We start from the raw sequence: 20,135 nt of genomic DNA, 5'->3' as shown, positions 1-20,135 counted from the left end.
GTGCGTGTGTGCAAAAGGGGGGGGGATATGTTGATGCTGATAAGAAAAATAAGACTGGCACGAGGGCAGAAACCAGCGGGTTGAAACCAAGACTATCACCGGGGCACCCAGACCATTCCATTCCAATTCCATTGCTGCGAAAAAAATGCCTAATTCCATTCCATTCCTGGGACAGTTTTCGCAGTTCCATTCCAATTTTATTCCGGGCTTTGATAAATCTGGAATGAATCCGGGATCATTCCAACTCCGAAGTGGCAACTCCGCAGCCCTGGTACAATATGACGCCGCCCGTCTTCGTCTAGTTCGACCGCTCCATTTCATTTTTGTTCCCAGAGGCGTAGTCTAAATAGCCCCGCAAAAAGATCATTGATGCATTGCATTGCAAGCAAGATGCATTGAGACTTCGTGTTGTGTCTCCCCCTTCGTGTTCCCTAGTCTCGGGGTTTTTACATTATGCAAGATCATCCTGTGCACCTGTTAAGCCGTACAGGCTCATCAGCTCACCTACAAGCTCTTTAATCATGATAGAACCCTGTGCTGACACGAGTAAGTTCTTTTCCTTTGCTTTTTTTTCTTCTTTTCTTTCTCTTTTATTTCTTTTTCATCTGTCCTTTCTTCTTTCTTATGGCAGCTCGGAATATTTTGATGTTGAATTGAGGAGCAACGAACTTTATGTGAAGCTGAAAGGATATTGCGGCAGAGCCCCGATAATAAAACATGAAATCGGGATTTTCGTAGAGATCGACGGAATACAACGCACTTACGCACTTCGCCATTTTCGTTCAGTGTGCACACCGACCTCAGTTATGACGCATCACAGAATATTACTTTTCATGTGCGACATTCCATGACACATAAAAATGTTGAGGCATGCGCGAAGCTACTGCTGCGCTCACAAGGGTAAGTAGAGCACGTCAAAGTGTGTCGTACGGAGTAGAGTACAGACCACCTGAGCCCCTACGTCATCGATTACGTAACGCCGCCGCGCAAGGCATGCTGGTGGGCACTATCAGCTTTATCAGGCTCTCAGCCGACGCATTTTTTCCCGCGTCTTGGCCACCACAGCAAAATATAACCTCGAACCGGTCTTCTCGTGGCTTCACATGTTTGTAAACAGGGGTATAAATAGTGTCTGGAGTTGGTAAAGGTCGTGCGATAGAAGACGTGTCCGCGGCTGTTAGCCCTGTGAAGAATCCGTGTCCCAAATTCACAAGATCAGAGACACAAATCGCATAGGTCGGCATCGGTCTTGATGTGATGTACGCATCTTGCTTGTGTGTGTGATAAAGGCGGTCAGACACTGTTCGCTGTTTTGACACTTTGCTGTCGCTGTCAGTCTTTTTTTTTTAATGCCTTAGCACTAAGAGTGTCAAAATGGAAAAAGCTGTGAGAGAGAGAGAGAGAGAGAGAGAGAGAGGGAGGGAGGGAGGGAGATGGTGAAGCCTCACCAAGGCCGAGATGTATAAGTGGACATGTAAAGGGGATACAATAGGGTAAATGTAAATGGAGGTAAATGACTTAAAATTGAAGTAGTTGAAGTTATTTAAGAGTAAGAGTTGAGAGTAATTAAAGGAAATTAATGGTAATTAAAGCAAGGAAGTTGAGTTTATGAATGAAGGTAATGAATGTAAGATATATGTAATGAAGAGAATGATTAAATGAAAATATAGGTTACCGGAGGTGATTAAATGTACTTAAAGGTACTTAACGTCAATTAAAGGGAAATTGAGAGTAATTAAAGCACATAAACGTAATTAAATGGAATTAAATGAAATTCAAGATTACCTCAGGTAACCTGCGATTAGCTTCAGTAATTAAAGGGTAATTGAAAGTAATTGAGGCTAATTAAAGGGTAATTAAATGGACTTACATAAAGTAATTGAAAGTGTCGAACCGGAAGTCAGGTTAGACCGGAAGTCGGTTTTAGACCAGACGTGACCAACAGGAAGTTGGGTTTACACCGGAAGTGGATACGCGGAAGCAAAGTATGGACTGGAAAAGGCGCTTAATGCTAACGCATTTCTCTCGCATTTACCACTAAACCGCCATTTTTTCTTTTATTATTATTTTATTTTTTAGTTTTTTTGAGAGCACGTTGCATCAGGAGCGAACACCGTAAGCTGAAAATAGTGATGACATGGCAGTCAGACAGTTGATGTAAAAATTAGTGAAAGAGTGGGCTTCGAATTATTTTTCCTGTTTTTCTGGTGATTTCAATTATCGTAAGGAGTCATCATGACGGCAGTTTTCGTATTTCGTTTTGGGCCGGTGCTGTCACTTTAAAGTGAACTTAGGTAGATGTACGATTAAAATGGACATTTAACAGGGCACTCAACTATATATATATATCCAACATCCTTGATACCTCGAGTAAACATGTAATAATTCACAGAATGCGGTAACCGACACCTCCACGCAGTTCGTGCGAATCAAAACCGTATTTTTCGAAATTTCGTCTTCGTCCAAGCACCTTTACTCCAGTATACGATTGATCACTCGTGGTTCTGAATAACCTGCGGATTGACAGGACAGGGCATTCCCGAACGAAACGAAATAAATGGAGAGGTTGTGTTATTAGCTTAGCTCAATCGGTAGAGCCCTGAACCGGCAATCCAGAAGATGTGGGTTCGAGTCCTGCAGCCTCCTTCGTGCTGTCCTCTCTCCATCTGGGCACATCTGTTCTCCGCTCATAGCCACAGTTGCTTCGCGGCGCTAACACGGAATAAAACAAATCGAGTCCTGCAGCTGTCAAACTTTTTCAGTGACTTCCTTCTTTAAATAAATTCTCCTCGATCTATATCGCAATCTGAACGTTCCACTCAACTTGAGCCTGAAAGGGGATTAAATTCCCGTAACCAGAGAGCTATCTTGCAGTATGCAATCGAACCTGAAGGGAGACTTTCGCTCGTGAAATGGCCGAACCTCTTTGGAAGCTAGGCGACACGAACTCGCGGAAAGATGCAAAAGACAAGCCTCGTTCCTCGATATCGCCTTCACGGCGTTTTTGAGCGTAAGTGATTCCGTGCCTGTGCCAGCTGCTTGCATTACAGCTCTGCAGATCCCCTTTTTATGTAAGCAAGACAGAAACCGGCTTTGTTAAAAGCAGTGTGCATCTGCAGTAACGCTCTCATCGTTCCTTTCTTCGCGTTCGATAAATCGTTTCGATTCGTTTTCTTGTTTTAATTCGGAATCGGGTGGGAACAAAAATGGCAGAAACTGAATTCGCCCTCCGACGAATTCTACTTCTCCCACTAGGACCATCCTTCCAACACACCAAAGGAAACAGAAAATAGTTAGGGTGTGGTCTCTTTTCCGCTGACGTCTGCGACGTGTTGCACTTGGAATTACGTTTCATAAAATTACACTAATTTGCTAATTTCGAGAGAAAATTAATTTCATTTGAATTAATAAGCTGTACACCAAACCGTAACGCCAAAATATTACCCGAAATTTATTTGTGCCAGTTGCGTAAACGATCGGAAAAGCGGAAGTTCAATACGTCAAAAAGCCATCGACGCAATACCTCGACGTCACACACTCCCCACTGCACCCGCGCGACAGCGTAACAAACGCAAAACAGAACAAGGAACGACAGCGCAGACCTCGCGTGTGGGCCTATATAGCAAACAGTTTATTTCTATATAGTATAGAACTCACTACAAAGGCTACTAGTGGCGGCAACGCTGCACATCAGTTCTCGAGTTTTCAAACACCCCGCATATTTCGTAAGCGGTCGAGAGCAGACTTCATTCGAGCCCTTTGGGATGCGTAACCTACATGCACCACCACGGGGCTGTGCGCCGTGTTCCCCACCGTTGCACACACTGAACAGTTGGCAGGGTCGTACCTCCCAGCGTTATGGAGAAACTGTCGACCACACGGGACGTTCAAGCGAAACCGATGCAAAAGTGTCTGAATAGGTTCTGATACTGAAGGTTGACGAAACGCCGGGAAAACACGTGTTTATAAAAGCGATAGAAACTCACTGGGTACACAACAGGCTATGACAAGCCATTGACGTTTCGAAGTCTATGCGGACTCCCTCATCGGAATGCAGGAGGTGGCTATGCGGTCCTATTTACGTATCAGGAGGGCGTAACAACCGGGAAGCGGTCCTGGGTGTTTGTGAGTAGCGTGGATTTAGGTAACCCTGTTGTTCTCGCACGAGAAAATCGTTGGTAGTGCGGTTCAACGACGACGAAGTGGGATTGTGCAGACGATTGATTCCTCTGCTCCTAGGGTTTTCTGCAACTTAAATTGCTCATAAAATGCAGCTCGTCGAACAGTAAGGAGTTAGTGTGCTCATCCTCGGTGCTCACAGGTTTTGTGCATTGTGCATGGTGGTGCGCAGTGTTAGGTCTTTTGTTAGGCCTATAGGCTTAGAACTAGGCTTGGTCGAAGACGGCACTGGGAATAATGGAAATGATCATCCACTCAGACGGATCACGGCGTGAAACGGCACAAGCTGCGTCCAACCCAGGGTAAGCTCCCTCACTCTAAGCGTCCCCGCTCTGAAATATCAGAGGAGGAAGAAATGAGCGATCCAGGCTCTCTTCAATGTGAACATGACAGCAGTGCGTGTCGGAATCAAGACGACAAGGAACCTGAACTGCACAATGAAAACATGAAAGACAATGATGGCTCCATCACAGTAGTGCACAAGAAGAATCGAAAGGCTGGAATACCGGTCATATTACCTCCAGTCAACCCTAACGAGTCTTCAACAAGTGTAAATCCCTACAAGCTTGCAAAGGAAGTATTACGGGCCACTCAAGAGCAAATCAAGAGTCACCGTATTGCGAAGGACGGCAGTATTGTTATATCCGTTGCCTCGTTGCCCGCTGCCAATGCACCTCTGGCGCTCACGAGCCTAGCCAACGTCGCTGTGACAACTCGTGTGCCGGAATCCTATGCCAGGAATATATGAAAAATCACTGGGCTTCGAACACCATAGACGGATGAGCAACTCCTGGAATTTTTAAGCCCCATTGGAGCAATCGAAGTACGTCGACAGAGAGCGTTCAGACAACAACATGACGGAGATATCCATGTTAAGGCTTCGTCTAGTATAGTTATAACCTTCAAATCGAACCAGCCAGCCAGCGTTGTGCTTGGGTTTGACACTTACAAGTTGGAAGAATATTTCTCGCCTACCCAATGCTTCAACTGCATGAGGTTCGGCTGAAAGAACTGTAGGGGAGTGACGCGGTGCAGAGTTTGTGCTGGTCCGCACAATCATCGCGAATGCACCTCCAAGAGAGAACGCAAGTGTGCAAACTGCCATGGCCCTCATGCAGCATCCTATGGAAGATGCCCTCGCCGCCAGGCTGCCATCAAAGCCGTCAGAGCACATGCATATGGCGAAGCACTGACAAAACGCGAAGTAACGGTAGCAAATGCCATCACGAACCGTCCGACAGAAGAAGGGGCAGCACACAGTACCCCCTCGTACAGCTGAAAATTTTCCTCAACTCCCACCTAGGCCTCAAAGGGCACAAATAGAATGCAATACACCGGCCCCACCAAACCAAAGCCCACCACCACCAAGTGTGTGGAACGTCGAGCAACACCCTCCCTACACTACCTGTTGCGCCCCCTCCAGTGCCACCAAGACGTTCCATTGATCGGTCAGCAAGACACCCCCAAGAAGAAGGTTCACTAGTGCTTCATCCCTTTCTTCTGGCAGCACTAAAGGGTATTGTTGTTGCTCTGCCAAACGCAAGGCAGCTGCCCGAGGTCAAGCAGGTTTTGGCATTTGAACCTGAACTTATGAAAATTCTAACACAGACCAACCATGGACAAAGTCTACAGTGAAGCTACAGTAATGCAATGGACTTGTAATGGTCTACAAACACGAATCAGTGGCGTCAGAAACTTTCTCCGACGGCATCCAATTCCCGTACTCGCGTTTGTTGAAACTGGAACCAGCGGCTCTCTCAGAATTGCGAACCACGTGTGTTATGTGTGCCAGGGAACCTCCTTGCAATTCGTAAAGACATTCCATCCGTCCACTTGAGCTCATCCAGTCAAGGATCTGTAGAATATATCGCTGCCAAAGCACTCATCTCATCAATATATCTGACAGTGGCAGCATCATAAATACCACTCAGAAAACAAATCGATCTTAAGCAACTCAGGACCTTTCTTTGTTCACTCCCTCGTTCTGCAATCATCTGCGCTCACATCAATGCCCATTCCACTGTTTGGGGCAGTAGGAAAACAGATAGAAGAGGTCGCAAACTTGAAAGCCCCATTATGAACTTGGACCTTGCTGTCTTAAATGACGGGTTCCCAACGTTCCTACGAGGCCCAAGGTACAGCAGCTGTATCGACGTCACGCTATGTAAGAACGATATATCTCATCAGCTCACGTGGAGGTGGACGGAGACAGCAGGGGAAGTGACTACTAGCCAGTCTATATAGCCGATGAATGCACTGTGTTAGAAAAGCCTAAAAGAATGCTCACAATCTACAACTGGAAGGATTTCCACCAGAAAAATACGGCAACTCTCCTCAACTGTACATCGCCTAAGGACTTTGCAGCTAATGTCAAAGCGAACCTCAGTGAGGCAAGGACGACCGTGACAATCCCAGTAACATATACCAAGGGTTGATGCTGAATTCCAATACCTCAGGGCGCAGCGCCGCAGGGCTGAACGCCGTTATACGCACTCAGGAGAGCTTACCGACTGGAAAACGGCCAATACTCTGAAAGAGAAAACCAGGAGGCACCTGAAACAACTAGCTGCTAAAAACTGGTAGGACTGGAAGGACCGCTCTGGATTCCTCTGCAAACCTCTCAAACATATGCCCTCAACATTCCGGGGAAAACCGCAGCTGAACATTTTCTTATGACAGTAATAAGGCCATCAAATTCGGCAAGTATAGTTCCATGCACATACAGTCAGCACGATCGGTCGAGGTTCACACCGTTATTAGCCACCCTTATTACTACACCCATACCATCCCCTTACGCCACGATCGATCGGTCAAGGTTCACACCCTTATTACCCACCCTTATTACTACACCCCATACCATCTCCCGAGCTTGACACAGATCTCACGATATCAGAGTTGTTGCAAGCGCTTTCCAAAGCCTCTAAGAAGAAAACCGTCCCTGGACCTGACAAAATCGCCTACAAATCTCTAGCCAACCTCGGACCCACAGACACCAAGCAGCTATTCGATATCTTCAACAAGTATATGGCAAACAGGGCTTGTCCCTAAGGAATGGAAGGTTGCTCAAGTAGTCCCTATACATACTTAAACCGAACAAACCGTCGACAGACATCACGTCATACCGCCCCATAAGCCTCACCAGGTGTATAGGGAAACTCATGGAGCACATGATTCTCAATCGACTACAGTGGTGTCTGGAAAACCAGAACCTCATCCCAGACGAACTTACAGGTTTCCGTACAGCACGTTGCTCCACAGGCTCCGTAATCGATCTGGTGTCAGACATTGCACACAACAGAGCTCTATATCTTACATCAGGGTAGCGGTCTTTCTTGACATCAAAGGAGCTTTCGATACTGTGAGTCATCCCCACGTGCGTCAAGGACCTCCTGAATGCCAATGTCAGAGAACGCATGTGTAACTGGATTTCAGACTACTTAAGAGGCAGAAGTATGGAGATAATGACGCCAGACGGGAAAACAAATCCTGTGCCGGTTGAGCAAGGAGTACCACAAGGTGGCGTCCTCAGCCCTACACTCTTTAATATTGTCACGTTCGAACTGACAAAGCTTCTACCCAAACGAGTTAAAATTACCGTTTACGCATATGACATATGCGTATAGGTCAGTGGACGTTACATCACTTTTAACAAAAATACGTTAGAAAATGCCTTAGAATCAATCGCCACCTTCTTTGAAGAGCGAGCTATGGACCTCTGCCCAGAGAAAACGGTATATATTCCATTCACCAGAAAGAAGCTGAAGAATTTCAACCTCAAAGTGCGTGCGGCATAAATCAAGCGAACACAGAGCCACAAATTTCCTAGGAAAAATTCTCAATCACAACTTGTCCTGGGCGCAACAGATCAAGAAGCTTCAGCAGACTACCAAAGTTTATACAAATATTATGAAGATGTCAAATGGGCCAACGGGAAAACCATCCGGACTGTGCACCAAACCATGATAAAACACTGGCTAAGAACGAGAAAAAATCTAAACACTGGCTTGACACAACAAAAAAGTAACAATTTACTACAGACGTTTTGTTTCTCATGCGGGAGACATCCTCAGTGAGAAACAGAATGAAGGGCGAACACAACCAGCGGACTAGCTAAGCAGGTCAACAAACACCTCGGGGAGAGGGCCGTGGTTTGCGTTGCACGATGAGGGGTTGCTTCGGATGTGCTACGATTCGAGCAGTTTTCTAGGGCCCCATCTTTGTTCTCTCGCCAGGGTCACTGCATTTTTTTTTTCTTTTTACGAACACTGGCTTATGGCATCCCGTACATGCACAACATCACTCCTCATCAAGAAGCCAAGTTAAATTCCATCTTGGGAAGAAGCCTCAGAATCCGTCTGGGACTATCAAGGACAACCAGGATTTCGCTTCTCCTGGCGGAAGGACGTGAACCACCTTTTGTAGCTCTGAGATGCCAAGAAACAGAAAGACATGTTATCCGACTCCTAACCCAGCACCCCAATCATCAGCTCATCAGGAAACTGGAAAACCGCTACGAAAGTAATGCTGCACAGAAAGTACGAAAACTCAAAAGAAATCTGCCTAAGAAAACGGTTCACACGCTTCAACAGTAACAGCCCTTTTGGATCTTACCGCACCCGGAAGTACACAGAGAAATTCCGGGAATCAATAAGAAATCAGAAACGAACGCCTCCGTGCTCAAGACACTATCCCTAGCATACCTTCAGGACACCTATGCAGATGGTTCCTGTACACAGAGTTGTGCCTAACTCGTTACAAGTAACTCGTTACTTGGTAACGGTTACTTTTTTTGGTAACGAAGTAACGATTCAGTTACTTTTTAAGAAATTGTAATAGTAACGGAATCAGTTACAAAAGTTGGTAACTGGTTACTGACGTTACTCGTTCCTTTTCTTGAGCGCGGAGGAGTACATTTCGGCACTCCGTGTGGCGCAATGCGTGCAGATTTGACCTGCGTGACGTGTGACTCAAAGTATTATTGCAGTCCCTCACTGGATGTGTTGTTGTCCTTTCTCTTATTTCTCTTTCCTTCCCAAGAATGGCCGCCAATTGTGCTATGGCTAGAAAAAACGCATTTCGACTTCTAGCCTTTTCTGGTCTTTGCTAAGCTTCAGAGCGCTCTAAATTATGACGCAGCCCCTCGTCTGTTTTTGGGAACCGTTGGTGATCGGTGGCACGAAAACCAGTGTTTTTTCTTGTGTTTTCGTAATCTCCGATCCCTCCCACTTCGGAAACAAGGAAGAAGGTCCAGGCAAACTGATATAGATTCATGGTAAAGGGCCGAGAGACACGAAGGACGGACGACAAATTTCGAGTATCAGCGTCTTCTGAAGTGCAATTCCTCATTAATAAAGGGTTGAAGGCAAGTGACGCCATGTTTGTTGGCTCCTTTAACTATGCTGCGGTAACATAAAAGTAACTCGTTACCTGTGAGTAACGAGAACTCGTTACTTTTGTAAGTTGGTAACGAGTAACGTATTTAGTTACTTTTTTCTGAAGTAACGGGTAACGGTATTTAGTTCCTTTTTTTCGGTAACGGGCACAAGTCTGCCTGTACAGAAGACAGATGTGCAAGTGCTCTTATCACTGAAACCATGCGAAAAGGATACAGGCTCTCACATGGCACACCTACCGCTGCTGGACTACACGGTATATTCAAAGCACTATGCCACATCAAAAAATCTCACCCGAAAACGTGGCTGATCTGTGCAGATTCGAACTCCTCCATTGAATTTGCCTCGCTATTGCCATAGACAACACGTCCCGCAAGAACGATATCACAACCCGGAGCTCTATCTTTGGCTCGTATAGTATATGATTCATTGTGCAGGCAACTGCCGTATAATTCCACATCTGTAGGGCTACAAGTTCCGCTACTGTCAACAATGTTTTGTGGGACAGTTCATGCCATCCTTTCTCCACTGTGTTGTGGTACACCTTGGGACAAAAGTTCACGGAACACGGCACGGGCGTATTTCATCATCGGAGAGGTCCCCTGCTAGATATCGGGAAGAGATCGAATAAGAAACGGGTGAGCGGCTATCCTATCCATGTCTCAGCGTGTGTGTCCGCTCCTGTTCACTGTCGTTCGAATGGAGAAATGCTACACACCGTTGTTCCGTACACTTTTGTCCAAAACTGTACAACAAATGCATACGCAGACCCAGGACGCTGTCATCGGCTTTTCGGTGAAAATCGATGTCGTTCTGAAGAATTGAGAATTTCGATGTGTCACGTAATCTGTAACTGTGGTGCTTGTGATGCCGCGTTCATAGACTGACGTAGCGCCACACTGTTTCTTGCGACCCCAGTACGTTCAAAGGAAGTTACTTGGGCTCTGCAAAGCATCGAGACGCAGCAGAAGGAAAAATCCACAACTGAATACCCGGCGAGTTGATCCTGATCCAACGGAAAGCGTGGCGCAGACAGCGACAAAACAGGAACACGACGAAAGACAACCGCCTTTATAGAGCTAGTTTTATTTCTGCTATGTAACGAAGAGGCGTTGAAGTTGTTGCCGTCAAAAGAAAACCAGTTGTTAGAGGCAGTTGTCTTTCGCAGTGTTCGCGCTTGCCGCTGTTTCCGGCATGCTTGCTTCCGTTAGCATGAAATGGATCTTCCACGTACTCTTTTCTGCGTTGTATTATCCATATCTTTCTTTCATTTCCAATCCAATCCAGTCTGAGTCTTCTGGTCACGTCTACGACCTGTCTTCTGCAGCTCGTGATTCAATGGAACCGAGGTCCATTTCCTTTTTTTTTTTTTTTTCGCAGCATACCGTAGATTTAATTATTTATTTATGACCTTACCTCATATGCATACAGGGGGCGCTAAGTGAGGGGAGGGAGCAGAGAATGCATAAACAAAATCATAACAACAACAACATAGATGTATGGATGATGATGATGTGGGATGTTTCCCTGCGTCGAATGCAGGACCCTACCCCATTCCAAAATAATCATAATTAGACAACAAAAGTTAGACAAACACAATGAATACAACTGAAGGACAAACGCTTTAAAACGCAAGCATCATAGCTGAAGGAAACTACGTAAGCGTTTACGATATCCGATATGTAATGAAGTCGGATTGCGTAACGAGTGACTGAGGAAGGCCATTCCAATCAACAATGGTGTACAGAAAAATCGAGTATTGGATGTGAGACATGCGGCAACTGATTGGGTTGATTTTACGGGAATGGTCGATCCTAGATGTGTAATGAGCCAGAACTAAGTAGGGGGGGATCGAATAGATGACTTAGACAAGAACTCGAACGACTTAAGGGGTGGGATGCTTGAAGTGTAAATATATAGTCAGATAATATAAAGTCGGCGGGAGACAAACGACTACAGGGAGACTATTTGGTTTTCTCTATTTTATATTTGATTTCTTTCAACTAACTGCGGCTAAGTGGTCTGGGGTAGCCAGTCTGCCTTTGTCGTGACTTATATTCCCATTTTTTCTTTTCTTTTTTTTCTATCGCAGCACATCAAATAAAGTCGGCGGCGCGGTTTTGGACTGATCCAAGTTGGTTAACAAGATGAACCCGATAAGGGCCCCAGACACTGGGAAGCATATTCAAGTTTCGGCCTGTTATTAAAGTTTGGTATGCAAGAAGCTTAACAGAAGAGGGCGCTACTTTTACATTTCGCCGAACGTAACCAAGCATATGGTTGTCATCACTGATGATGGTGCATATCTGTTTACACCAACAGCGGTGTGGTAGAGCCCAAGGTATTTGTAGGAGTCAGAAAGTAAGATTGGAAAAAGTCAAATATGGTAAAGACATTTTAGAACGGGAACGAGGATAAGAACAATTTAGACGCATTCAAGAACGATGCCAAGAGGAACACCAGTTGATTACCACACCATTGAAGCCTATACATTCCATGATAGGCAAGCCTGAGCTAGCCAGCTAGAGCTAGCCACCAGCTAGCCTGCATTTACGCCATTCTCTCAAAGCCTATACATCACCGTAGTCTGCTAATCTCATATACCAGCTCCCGTGGCATAGTAGCTAAGATGATCGCTTTCCACGCCGAGTCTGTCTAAGGTTTTCCCTGGGTTTTCCGAATACTTTCCAGACGAATGTCGGCACAGTTCCCCCTGAAGTCGGCCCAGGACGCACACTAACCCTCCCCCCCCTGTCCCCCACTCCTTCCTGCTGTCCTCTCTCCATCTGTCCAGGTCTGTATGCCGCTCATAGCCAAAGTTGCTTCGCGGCGCTGAAGTCTCATATATTAAAGAATCTAAGCTCATAGCTAACGCGGAATTTTAAAAAAATCTCATATATTAAAGGCGTTCCATTTGTCTGTACAGTGTGACGGACGTGCCGGCTGCTGCGGCAATACCTCACGGCCGAAGCTTGCCTGATGGGGTAGCGGCGGTTGAACGTGTCGGCCGGAGCATGGCGAGCCGGTCTTCGCCGGCGACCATATTCCACATAGGAGCCGTCGTCAACCCGCCCGATAGCACAAGTTACTTCGCGCAGGCCATCGAGGATGCCACGGCAGAGCACGGCCTCCTGCTCTACGCCCAAACGGTCCATATGAACGCAAATCCCATCCGCATAGCACAGAGTGTTTGCGAAAACCTCATCTCCTCACAGGTAAGACGCGCTCCCTTTTTGCAGCTCTTGGAAAGTTTCTACTCATATGAGAATCACTTAGGACGTACGTGAAAAAAAAAAAAAAAAAAGAAGAAAAGAAGTAGCTTGCATCATTGAGATGCATGATGCCGCCGTGTAATCGAGTTTGAAAACGTCAAGGAAAATTTACCGAAGAAAAGAAATCAAATTACCTGCTTTGGTGTTATGTAGAAGCATCACCCTGAGTTTGGGGAAGAAAAGAAAACGAAACACACACACACACTTAACTGAAACCAGCACATACTTTTAAGTGACTTAGAATTCAGAGGAAAATGAGGTGTAAAAGGGGAAAGGGGAGTTGAACCGAGGGCATGCTGATGCATCGGGATGTTGTTGCAAGCAATGAAACTTCAAAGGATAAACTTCTGCCTCGTGTCTCTAACAGAGGTTAATCCGTGAAGCTGCATTGATTGCAACAACACCCAGATGCATCAGCATGCCTTTGGTTGAACTCCCCTTCCCCTTTTAAACCTTCTTTTCCTGTGAATTCTGAGTCCATTAATTAAAAGTATTTGCTGGTTCGAGTTCTGTGTGTGTGGTTCGTTTTCTTTTCATCTCCAAACTCAGGGACATGTTTCTACATTCAGCACTCCAGCTGGCTTGCCTCATATTCCTTTCTTCATTGTTATTATGTTGATTACGTACAACAGACTGATTAGTTTAGTTGGGAGTAAACGTGATACAAAAAGTGTTACATTTCATACATACAGTGGTTGATTCAGACTTCCGATGTCTCTTTTCGGGCCTTTCCTTTTTTTTTTTGTTTCTTGTTTAAGCTCGGATGTTCAGCTTTAATTTTATTTGATTTACCTACTGTGGACTATAAGTAAGCAAAAGTGAAATCTTGACGTATTTTCCTATTTTACGCGATATTTTGGATTGGATACATGAAAAAAAAAAAAAGGAAACGGTGGTTCCACGCACGTGGAGCATTTCATCTCCAAAATTTCAGTTCGAAATTTTAATAATAATAATGGCACCGTGATGTCACACGTAAGGCTTGTCTGCCCAGTGTGGCGACATGTTGCACGTGCCGCAGGGTAGGATTGCGGATAACTTCGACCACCTCGGGGTTCTTTTGACGTGCGCCGGAGATCTCCGACGCACGGTGCTGGAAGCAATGTTCACCTCCCCCACATTGCTACCGTCCTCGGCCGGGATCGCACCCGAGACCTTGAGCTCAGCAAGTTCGAAATTATAAACAGCCCTACGGTCATACCCTGCGGCAGGTGCTGCATGCAGATCATGTCGTCACATAAATATACTTGGCCTTCACCGGCTGCCGTGGCTAGGACTAAAAGATGTAAAAAGCACCCGCGATGTGAGCGTGCGAAGCGTATGCCTGTAGACGCTAAAGTGGAAGATTTGTTCTTTCGCTTGAATGCTGGTTCACATTCTGTGCGAGTGTGGATGAGGTAGCGGGGTTTCTTCCTTGTTTTAACAGCATACTGTGTCCAAGGGGGAAAAGAGCAGTCTTCTCTCTCCTGGAGAGAAGCAATATTTTTCTGGGATGTGTTTCAACCCACTTTTTGAAAAGAAAATCTACTTATCTGCCGTTGAGGCCAAGACGCGAACTCCCCTTGAACACCCTTGTCGTACTTGGCATGTATAGTCACTGCCGAATAGTCGTCGCATTCTTGACCGTGACGAAACTACTGTTGCATCATGATATACTCCTTATTTGTAAATTCAATTGTGAATCGCTTCTTCGCTTGCCGTGAAAGTGGCAGATCCGGCGCACGCAAGAAATCCTGTATTTGCTCGTTGCTGGGGCACAGAAAACTGCTTATGATCTTCCTCGAGCTTGTGATAAAAAAGATGAGTGTCCTAAGTGGACGATGTTGCTTTCTGGGGCTCCACGGTCTTGATATTAGAACCAAAAATAGCCTTCCATGTCCATCGTGGATACGAAGAGAACATATGCTCGCGCTCTACGCTCACACCAACCCACTTTATTTTGCGGGTTGGCCGTACGGCGGCGCCAGCCTTTTCTGAAATAATCCATTGCGAGCCGAAGTGATTACTGAGGGCGATTAGACCGCGTTGGCCGGTTCACTACTGTTCAGTAATTTTTCTGTGAACTCAGAAGCATCTGGTCAACGGTTCAATAAGTATCAGTAATTCTGAGTAGCGCGCACCATGTAGCTGTAATACGTGGCCGCTATAGTTTCTGTACGTTACCTGTTAGTACGAATAGTTAGCAGTATTTATTATGGAGCATGGTGATCCTACGTACGACATAATATAATACTTCATGTGCACTTAGGTCATCTTCTTCAGCACTGAATGTATACACGTGAACACCTCATGCACATTGCAACTCATCTCTGGTCATATCTGCATTTGTAAAGGCTGGTCTAGAGTCCGACGTAGTCTTCGCCCATCGCCGCCCGCGTTGCGCGCCGATAGCCAGCGTTCGTTACGCCACGCTTCCTACCGGGATCATAGGCTGTCGCGATTCGGCGCAGCGCAACGAAAACACTTCCGGGGATTTTCACATTTCGTAGTGGGAAAGTAGTCATATCTGGCAACTGTACCCGCGTGTTGGAATCCGACTAAAGACAATCCGTGCTCCCATCGTATGTTTGTACTACTGTAATACGGTCTGGTATCCCCCCAAATGGACATTGAATTGAAGAAGAAAGTCGCACGTCTTCCCAGATGTTCTCGTTCCTTTGCTTGTCTGTATAATCCATCCGTCGTGTATTATATAGGCACGAATGTTCCTTAACAGCTTCGATCAAAGTCTCAATGGACGACGCCATGTTTAGAAACGCGAGTCCACCGGAGCCCGCGCCGTACACAGCTCGCTGGCCACCGCCAGATGTAGAACATTGCTCTACTCCCCCGACGGCGGCTGACGTAACGCGCGTTGCTGCCACGCCGCGCTTCGCAGAGTGTCGTTGAACTATGAACTCACCGACGGTGGCTCGCGATGCGCGTCGTTAGGCCCCGCTCCGCCGGACTCTAAAACCAGCCTTAATACAATATTCAAGTACCTAACCAACGCTCTGCGCAGCGTGCCGTCCAGGCAGGCAAACCGCTCGAAGCCCCTACTGCGCAGCTCCGCACTATCTCTCTCTCCCCGCGCGCCTGTCGAGCAACCTTATTTGTCTTCCTTTCAAGTAGCAGGATAACGGCCCAGTGGCGTAGCCAGAACAGTATTTCGGGAGGGGTTCTGCGGGGACTTTACATGAGAGAGGGGGAGATTTCACTATCGTTTCTCTCTCCCAAATACACAAACAGATGCAAGTTCCTTTGAAGCGAGACTACGATCACCCTCTTCTCTGTGAGTGGACGGACGCTACGTCACATGGTCACCTCCTCTCATGTGCAGAGATACTGTCATGGCGCCACGCCCGTCCATTGTTTCAATAAAAAAAGCGTCTATAGTGACGGAAGATGTAAGGAAAACCTATTTTGGAATTTTAACAGTGTTGGAATTGTTCAATAAACGTAACTACTATATAATATGAAGGGAATTGGCTCAGGACGACAGCCGCCAATATTTCGAACAGAGACCGTTCTTCTGGCCCAGAAGAAGAACAGACTATGTTCGAAATATCGGCGGCGCAATTCCTTTCATGCTTCCTTACCAGTTCGCTGAATTTCTACTCGTCTACTAATATAATATGTATTTTCGTACCACTGCGTAATGTCGACACCGTGCGGGTCCGTGATATTGAATAGAAAAGTAAACTTGCGTATACCAGCCGCATGTAACAAGCGCAATAACTGTTACGCTTGTGATTCAACACTTTGCATAGCACTTCTTGCATGTTTATTTAGCGCTTGCTTGTTTGCTCTTCATGGGGCTGCCAGAGGCAGCTTTCGAGGGCCCTTGAGAGCATCGATAACGTTTCACGAACATCCGTTGTGTCGAGGACCATCCGAGTCAGTGGTAATTCAAAGCGGCCGTGTAGCAGCGTACGATTACCATTCAGTTCGATCGTCATTCATTTCAAGGGTCAGTGAAACGCCCGTATGGCAGCGTTGTTATATGCTAAGATTTTATTATTATCTAGACATACTGCCTGCCCCCCGTTGGGGCCAAGGCAGGATGGACAAAAAAATGTGTAAACCACATAATTAATTGTTAACACAACGAAAAGTGCAACATATGACATACTCATTCAATCAGATCAGTTCTGTCTGTCGGCCTTTCCTTTTTCTTTGATAAATCTTCATGTCCCCCCCCCCCCCAGTTCATTCAATAGACGCACAAAGGCATCAGCAGTGTCAACATTAACCGCATGTGCCGGCAGGTGATTCCGGTGATTCAGTCAGGTAATTCAGTCAATGAGGCAGGTGATTCAGTCACTAAATAAGCTACGAAGCTTATTTAGTGACTCTAGGTGATTCCACTCTAAAACGAAACGTGGGAAGAAACTAAATTTACACTAAGTAACATTAACCGCGTGTGCTGGCAGGTGATTCAGGGGATTCAGTCAGGTGATTCAGTCGATGAGGCAGGTAACTCAGTCACTAAATAAGCTACGAAGCTTATTTCGTGACTCTAGGTGATTCCACTCTAAAACGGAACGTGGGAAGAAACTAAATTTAGAACTAAAGAAACATTAACCGCGTGTGCCGGCAGGTGATTCAGGTGATTCAGTCAGGTGATTCAGTCGATGAGGCAGGTAACTCAGTCACTAAATAAGCCACGAAGCTTATTTAGTGACTCTAGGTGATTCCACTCTAAAACGGAACGTGAGTGGTTCAGGTGATTCAGTCAATGAGGCAGGTGATTCAGTCACTAAATAAGCTACGAAGCTTATTTAGTGAGTCTAGGTGATTCCACTCTGAAACGGAACGTGGGAAGAAACTAAATTTAAAACAATTGTTAGGTGGTGAAAACTGTTGGAACTGATGATCGTGCTTCTGCCTAGTTCGCTGCCCAGATAAAGGAGTCAGATAAGCTGATGCCTGCTTTCTGAATTTACCGTGCAGTATAGTTCGGAAAAGAATTTAAATCTGTTAATCCGTCGCCTCGCTACTAAGGGTTATAATCTAGATTGTCTATATAGCCTGATTATCGATGAATTTCTTCCGTATACGAGTAAGTCCTGTGTGTATGGATCCCACACTATGAATTCATATTTGAGTACCGAACGGACATGAGTTTTGTACGCTATGCAAGTGGGTCAGCCTTTCGCGCAGCCCCTCAGCTTTTCCCTTTCCCCTCGTGCACGTAGAAGGGTCTCATTGGATCGCTCTCAAATAAGGTACCACAACAACTGCACGTGAAGTCCACGTTTTCACCATCGTGGTGTCCGCGAATGCCCCCTTATTTCTGAGTGGACAGACGCTTTGTCACGTGCTTTCTCCAACATGTTCGTTCATCCTGCCTATGCCTCACTTTGAATTCAGTTCTCTTCTCCCCACTTTTTATTTTTCTTTATTTGCTATATGCCCACTCGTGCGCGGCCAACAACGGCAAGCTACTTCGTCCCCCCCCCCCCAACATTTTCTGCGCGGAGACGCACCGTCGTAGCGCATAAGCTGTTAGTTTAGTAGCAGAAGTTGCATATTTCAGGTTCCTCCTGAGAAACCACAATTTATTTGACGCCTTCCGGCACACACTGTCAATGGGGCTTTCCGCCGCAAATCATGAGTTATGGACACTCCTAAATATTTGTAATGTCTTGCACACGGGTAATGGATACATTATTTACCGAATAGCTGAAATGCTCTGGTCCCCCTTCAAATGAGCGTACGCGGTGCAGGGGAGGCAAAGGGGTGCCGGTCCTACATTTATTGGAGAAGGGCCCCTTGATAACGCGGTCCGTACCCCCGGGTGGACCGCGTCTTTGATTGCGCGGCCTATAAGACGGTCGTCGGGGCTGTACCTTTTTCGGTGCTGTTCGGATTTTTTCCCTAAAAATAGCTGAAAACCAAATGATTTTTTTTTTTTTTTCGCGGTGATCACCTTCCACGCCTAGACTGAGATGTGATCTCTGCTCGGAATCCCCTATTCGAGCTGTGGCATCTGGGCGTTTCACTTGAGGTTTCTTCAAACGCTTTAAGGCGAGTGTCGACACAGCCCCCAGGAAGTCGACCCCGAACGCACGATCCCTCTTCGGACAACATGCTGCCGTATCCGCAGGCAGGTCACCGAGCAATAAAATGCTACCAAGATCACATGCGAGTCAACGAGCTTATACCAGTCCTCTTGCGTTCTGTTGAACGTAAAAGGCAACTGTTTTATATTCCCTTCACAGTCTGCTAAAAGCTTCAGTTTGACTGCCGCCGTTTGGACCTTATCCCCAGAACCTCGAGGAACTTTCTTTAAAACTTAAACAGAAAGAACAGTTTATTCAATAACGGGCACTTCGTAATTACTGCTCGTTTCAGCAAAGAGGAATGCCGCAGTTAATGCACTTAAGTGGCTCTCAGGGCGCTTATCTTTTTCCTCCCTGAAGTTCCAGGGTATCTGAAGCTGAGTGATGTTGAAAGGTCTGAGAAATTAAGGTACGTTTTGGGAAGTGACTTGAATGCAGACTTCGCGCAGTGGCGTTTCTGCAATCATTCGCATTGAAAGGGGAAAAAATATACGTACAATGTTCCATTATATTCTGAGTCTTTTAGATTATACTAGTTTATGCTACTCGGTGTGTTTATTAAAATGGAACATATTCGACAATAGGCCACGAATCTTATCGAAGAAGTCAGGCCTGAAAAACGCGTGAAACCTATTTCATAAAAAATAATAAAGCTTTGTCCGAAATAAACTATACATTGCAAAACTGTAAAAGTAGCAATCTTCGCGAATTTCCCGACAGACACTTTTTCTCGAAATTAAAGTTTCGCGCAATATTGGCACCGTTATGACAGCAAAATGCTGGCATCGAATTTGAAACGTACAAGATTCACGAATGTGAAGTGTCTCTCAACGTATGCAATTTATTGCAAACTTTTTTAATTCACCTGGCAATGTGCTGAAGCACTTAGCATATAGTATGTTACACATACACTGATCGCTTCAGTCGCCCACTTCCAATGCTCCGTTGGAACCGGAGATGCCTGGTTTCGCGAACCCGGCACGCATGTCGCAGTCTCCGTCTTGGACCTCTTCGTATACGCCTGCATGAGCCAGTAGGGCATGACGCACGTCCTTCTCATCCACTGCCGTGGAGACCAGCTTCCAGGAGATCTAGCACTTGCAATAACAAAACACGTTCCGCAAAATTGAACTCCCACGTGCCTTTTTTTTTTTCAATTCCAAGGTCCGCGAAATTTTCCCCAAAATTCCCCAGATGTGTCTCCATGCAAATCCACGAATTACTAAAATCATGAAGTTAGCCAGCAG

At 45.9% G+C, this 20,135-nt stretch overlaps 1 protein-coding gene and 1 long non-coding RNA gene across 4 annotated transcripts in view; one reads left to right on the top strand and one right to left on the bottom strand.

The window, feature by feature from the left end:
- The window catches only part of LOC135400859 (glutamate [NMDA] receptor subunit 1-like), a 249,362-nt gene that overhangs the window by 166,424 nt on the left and 62,803 nt on the right, over nt 1-20,135 (top strand). For all 3 annotated transcript variants that reach the window (XM_064632806.1, XM_064632808.1, XM_064632807.1), the window contains exon 3: nt 12,499-12,787. In XM_064632806.1, coding sequence (XP_064488876.1) covers nt 12,499-12,787 — 289 coding nt within the window. The remainder of the gene's footprint in view (nt 1-12,498; nt 12,788-20,135) is intronic.
- The window catches only part of LOC135400860 (uncharacterized), a 124,347-nt gene that overhangs the window by 99,762 nt on the left and 4,450 nt on the right, over nt 1-20,135 (bottom strand). The window lies entirely within an intron of this gene.

Source organism: Ornithodoros turicata, chromosome 7, assembly GCF_037126465.1.
Source record: "Ornithodoros turicata isolate Travis chromosome 7, ASM3712646v1, whole genome shotgun sequence".
Taxonomy (NCBI): Eukaryota; Metazoa; Arthropoda; class Arachnida; order Ixodida; family Argasidae; genus Ornithodoros; species Ornithodoros turicata.
Note: the sequence above shows the minus strand (reverse complement) of the source record. Positions and strands in the feature narration are given on the sequence as shown.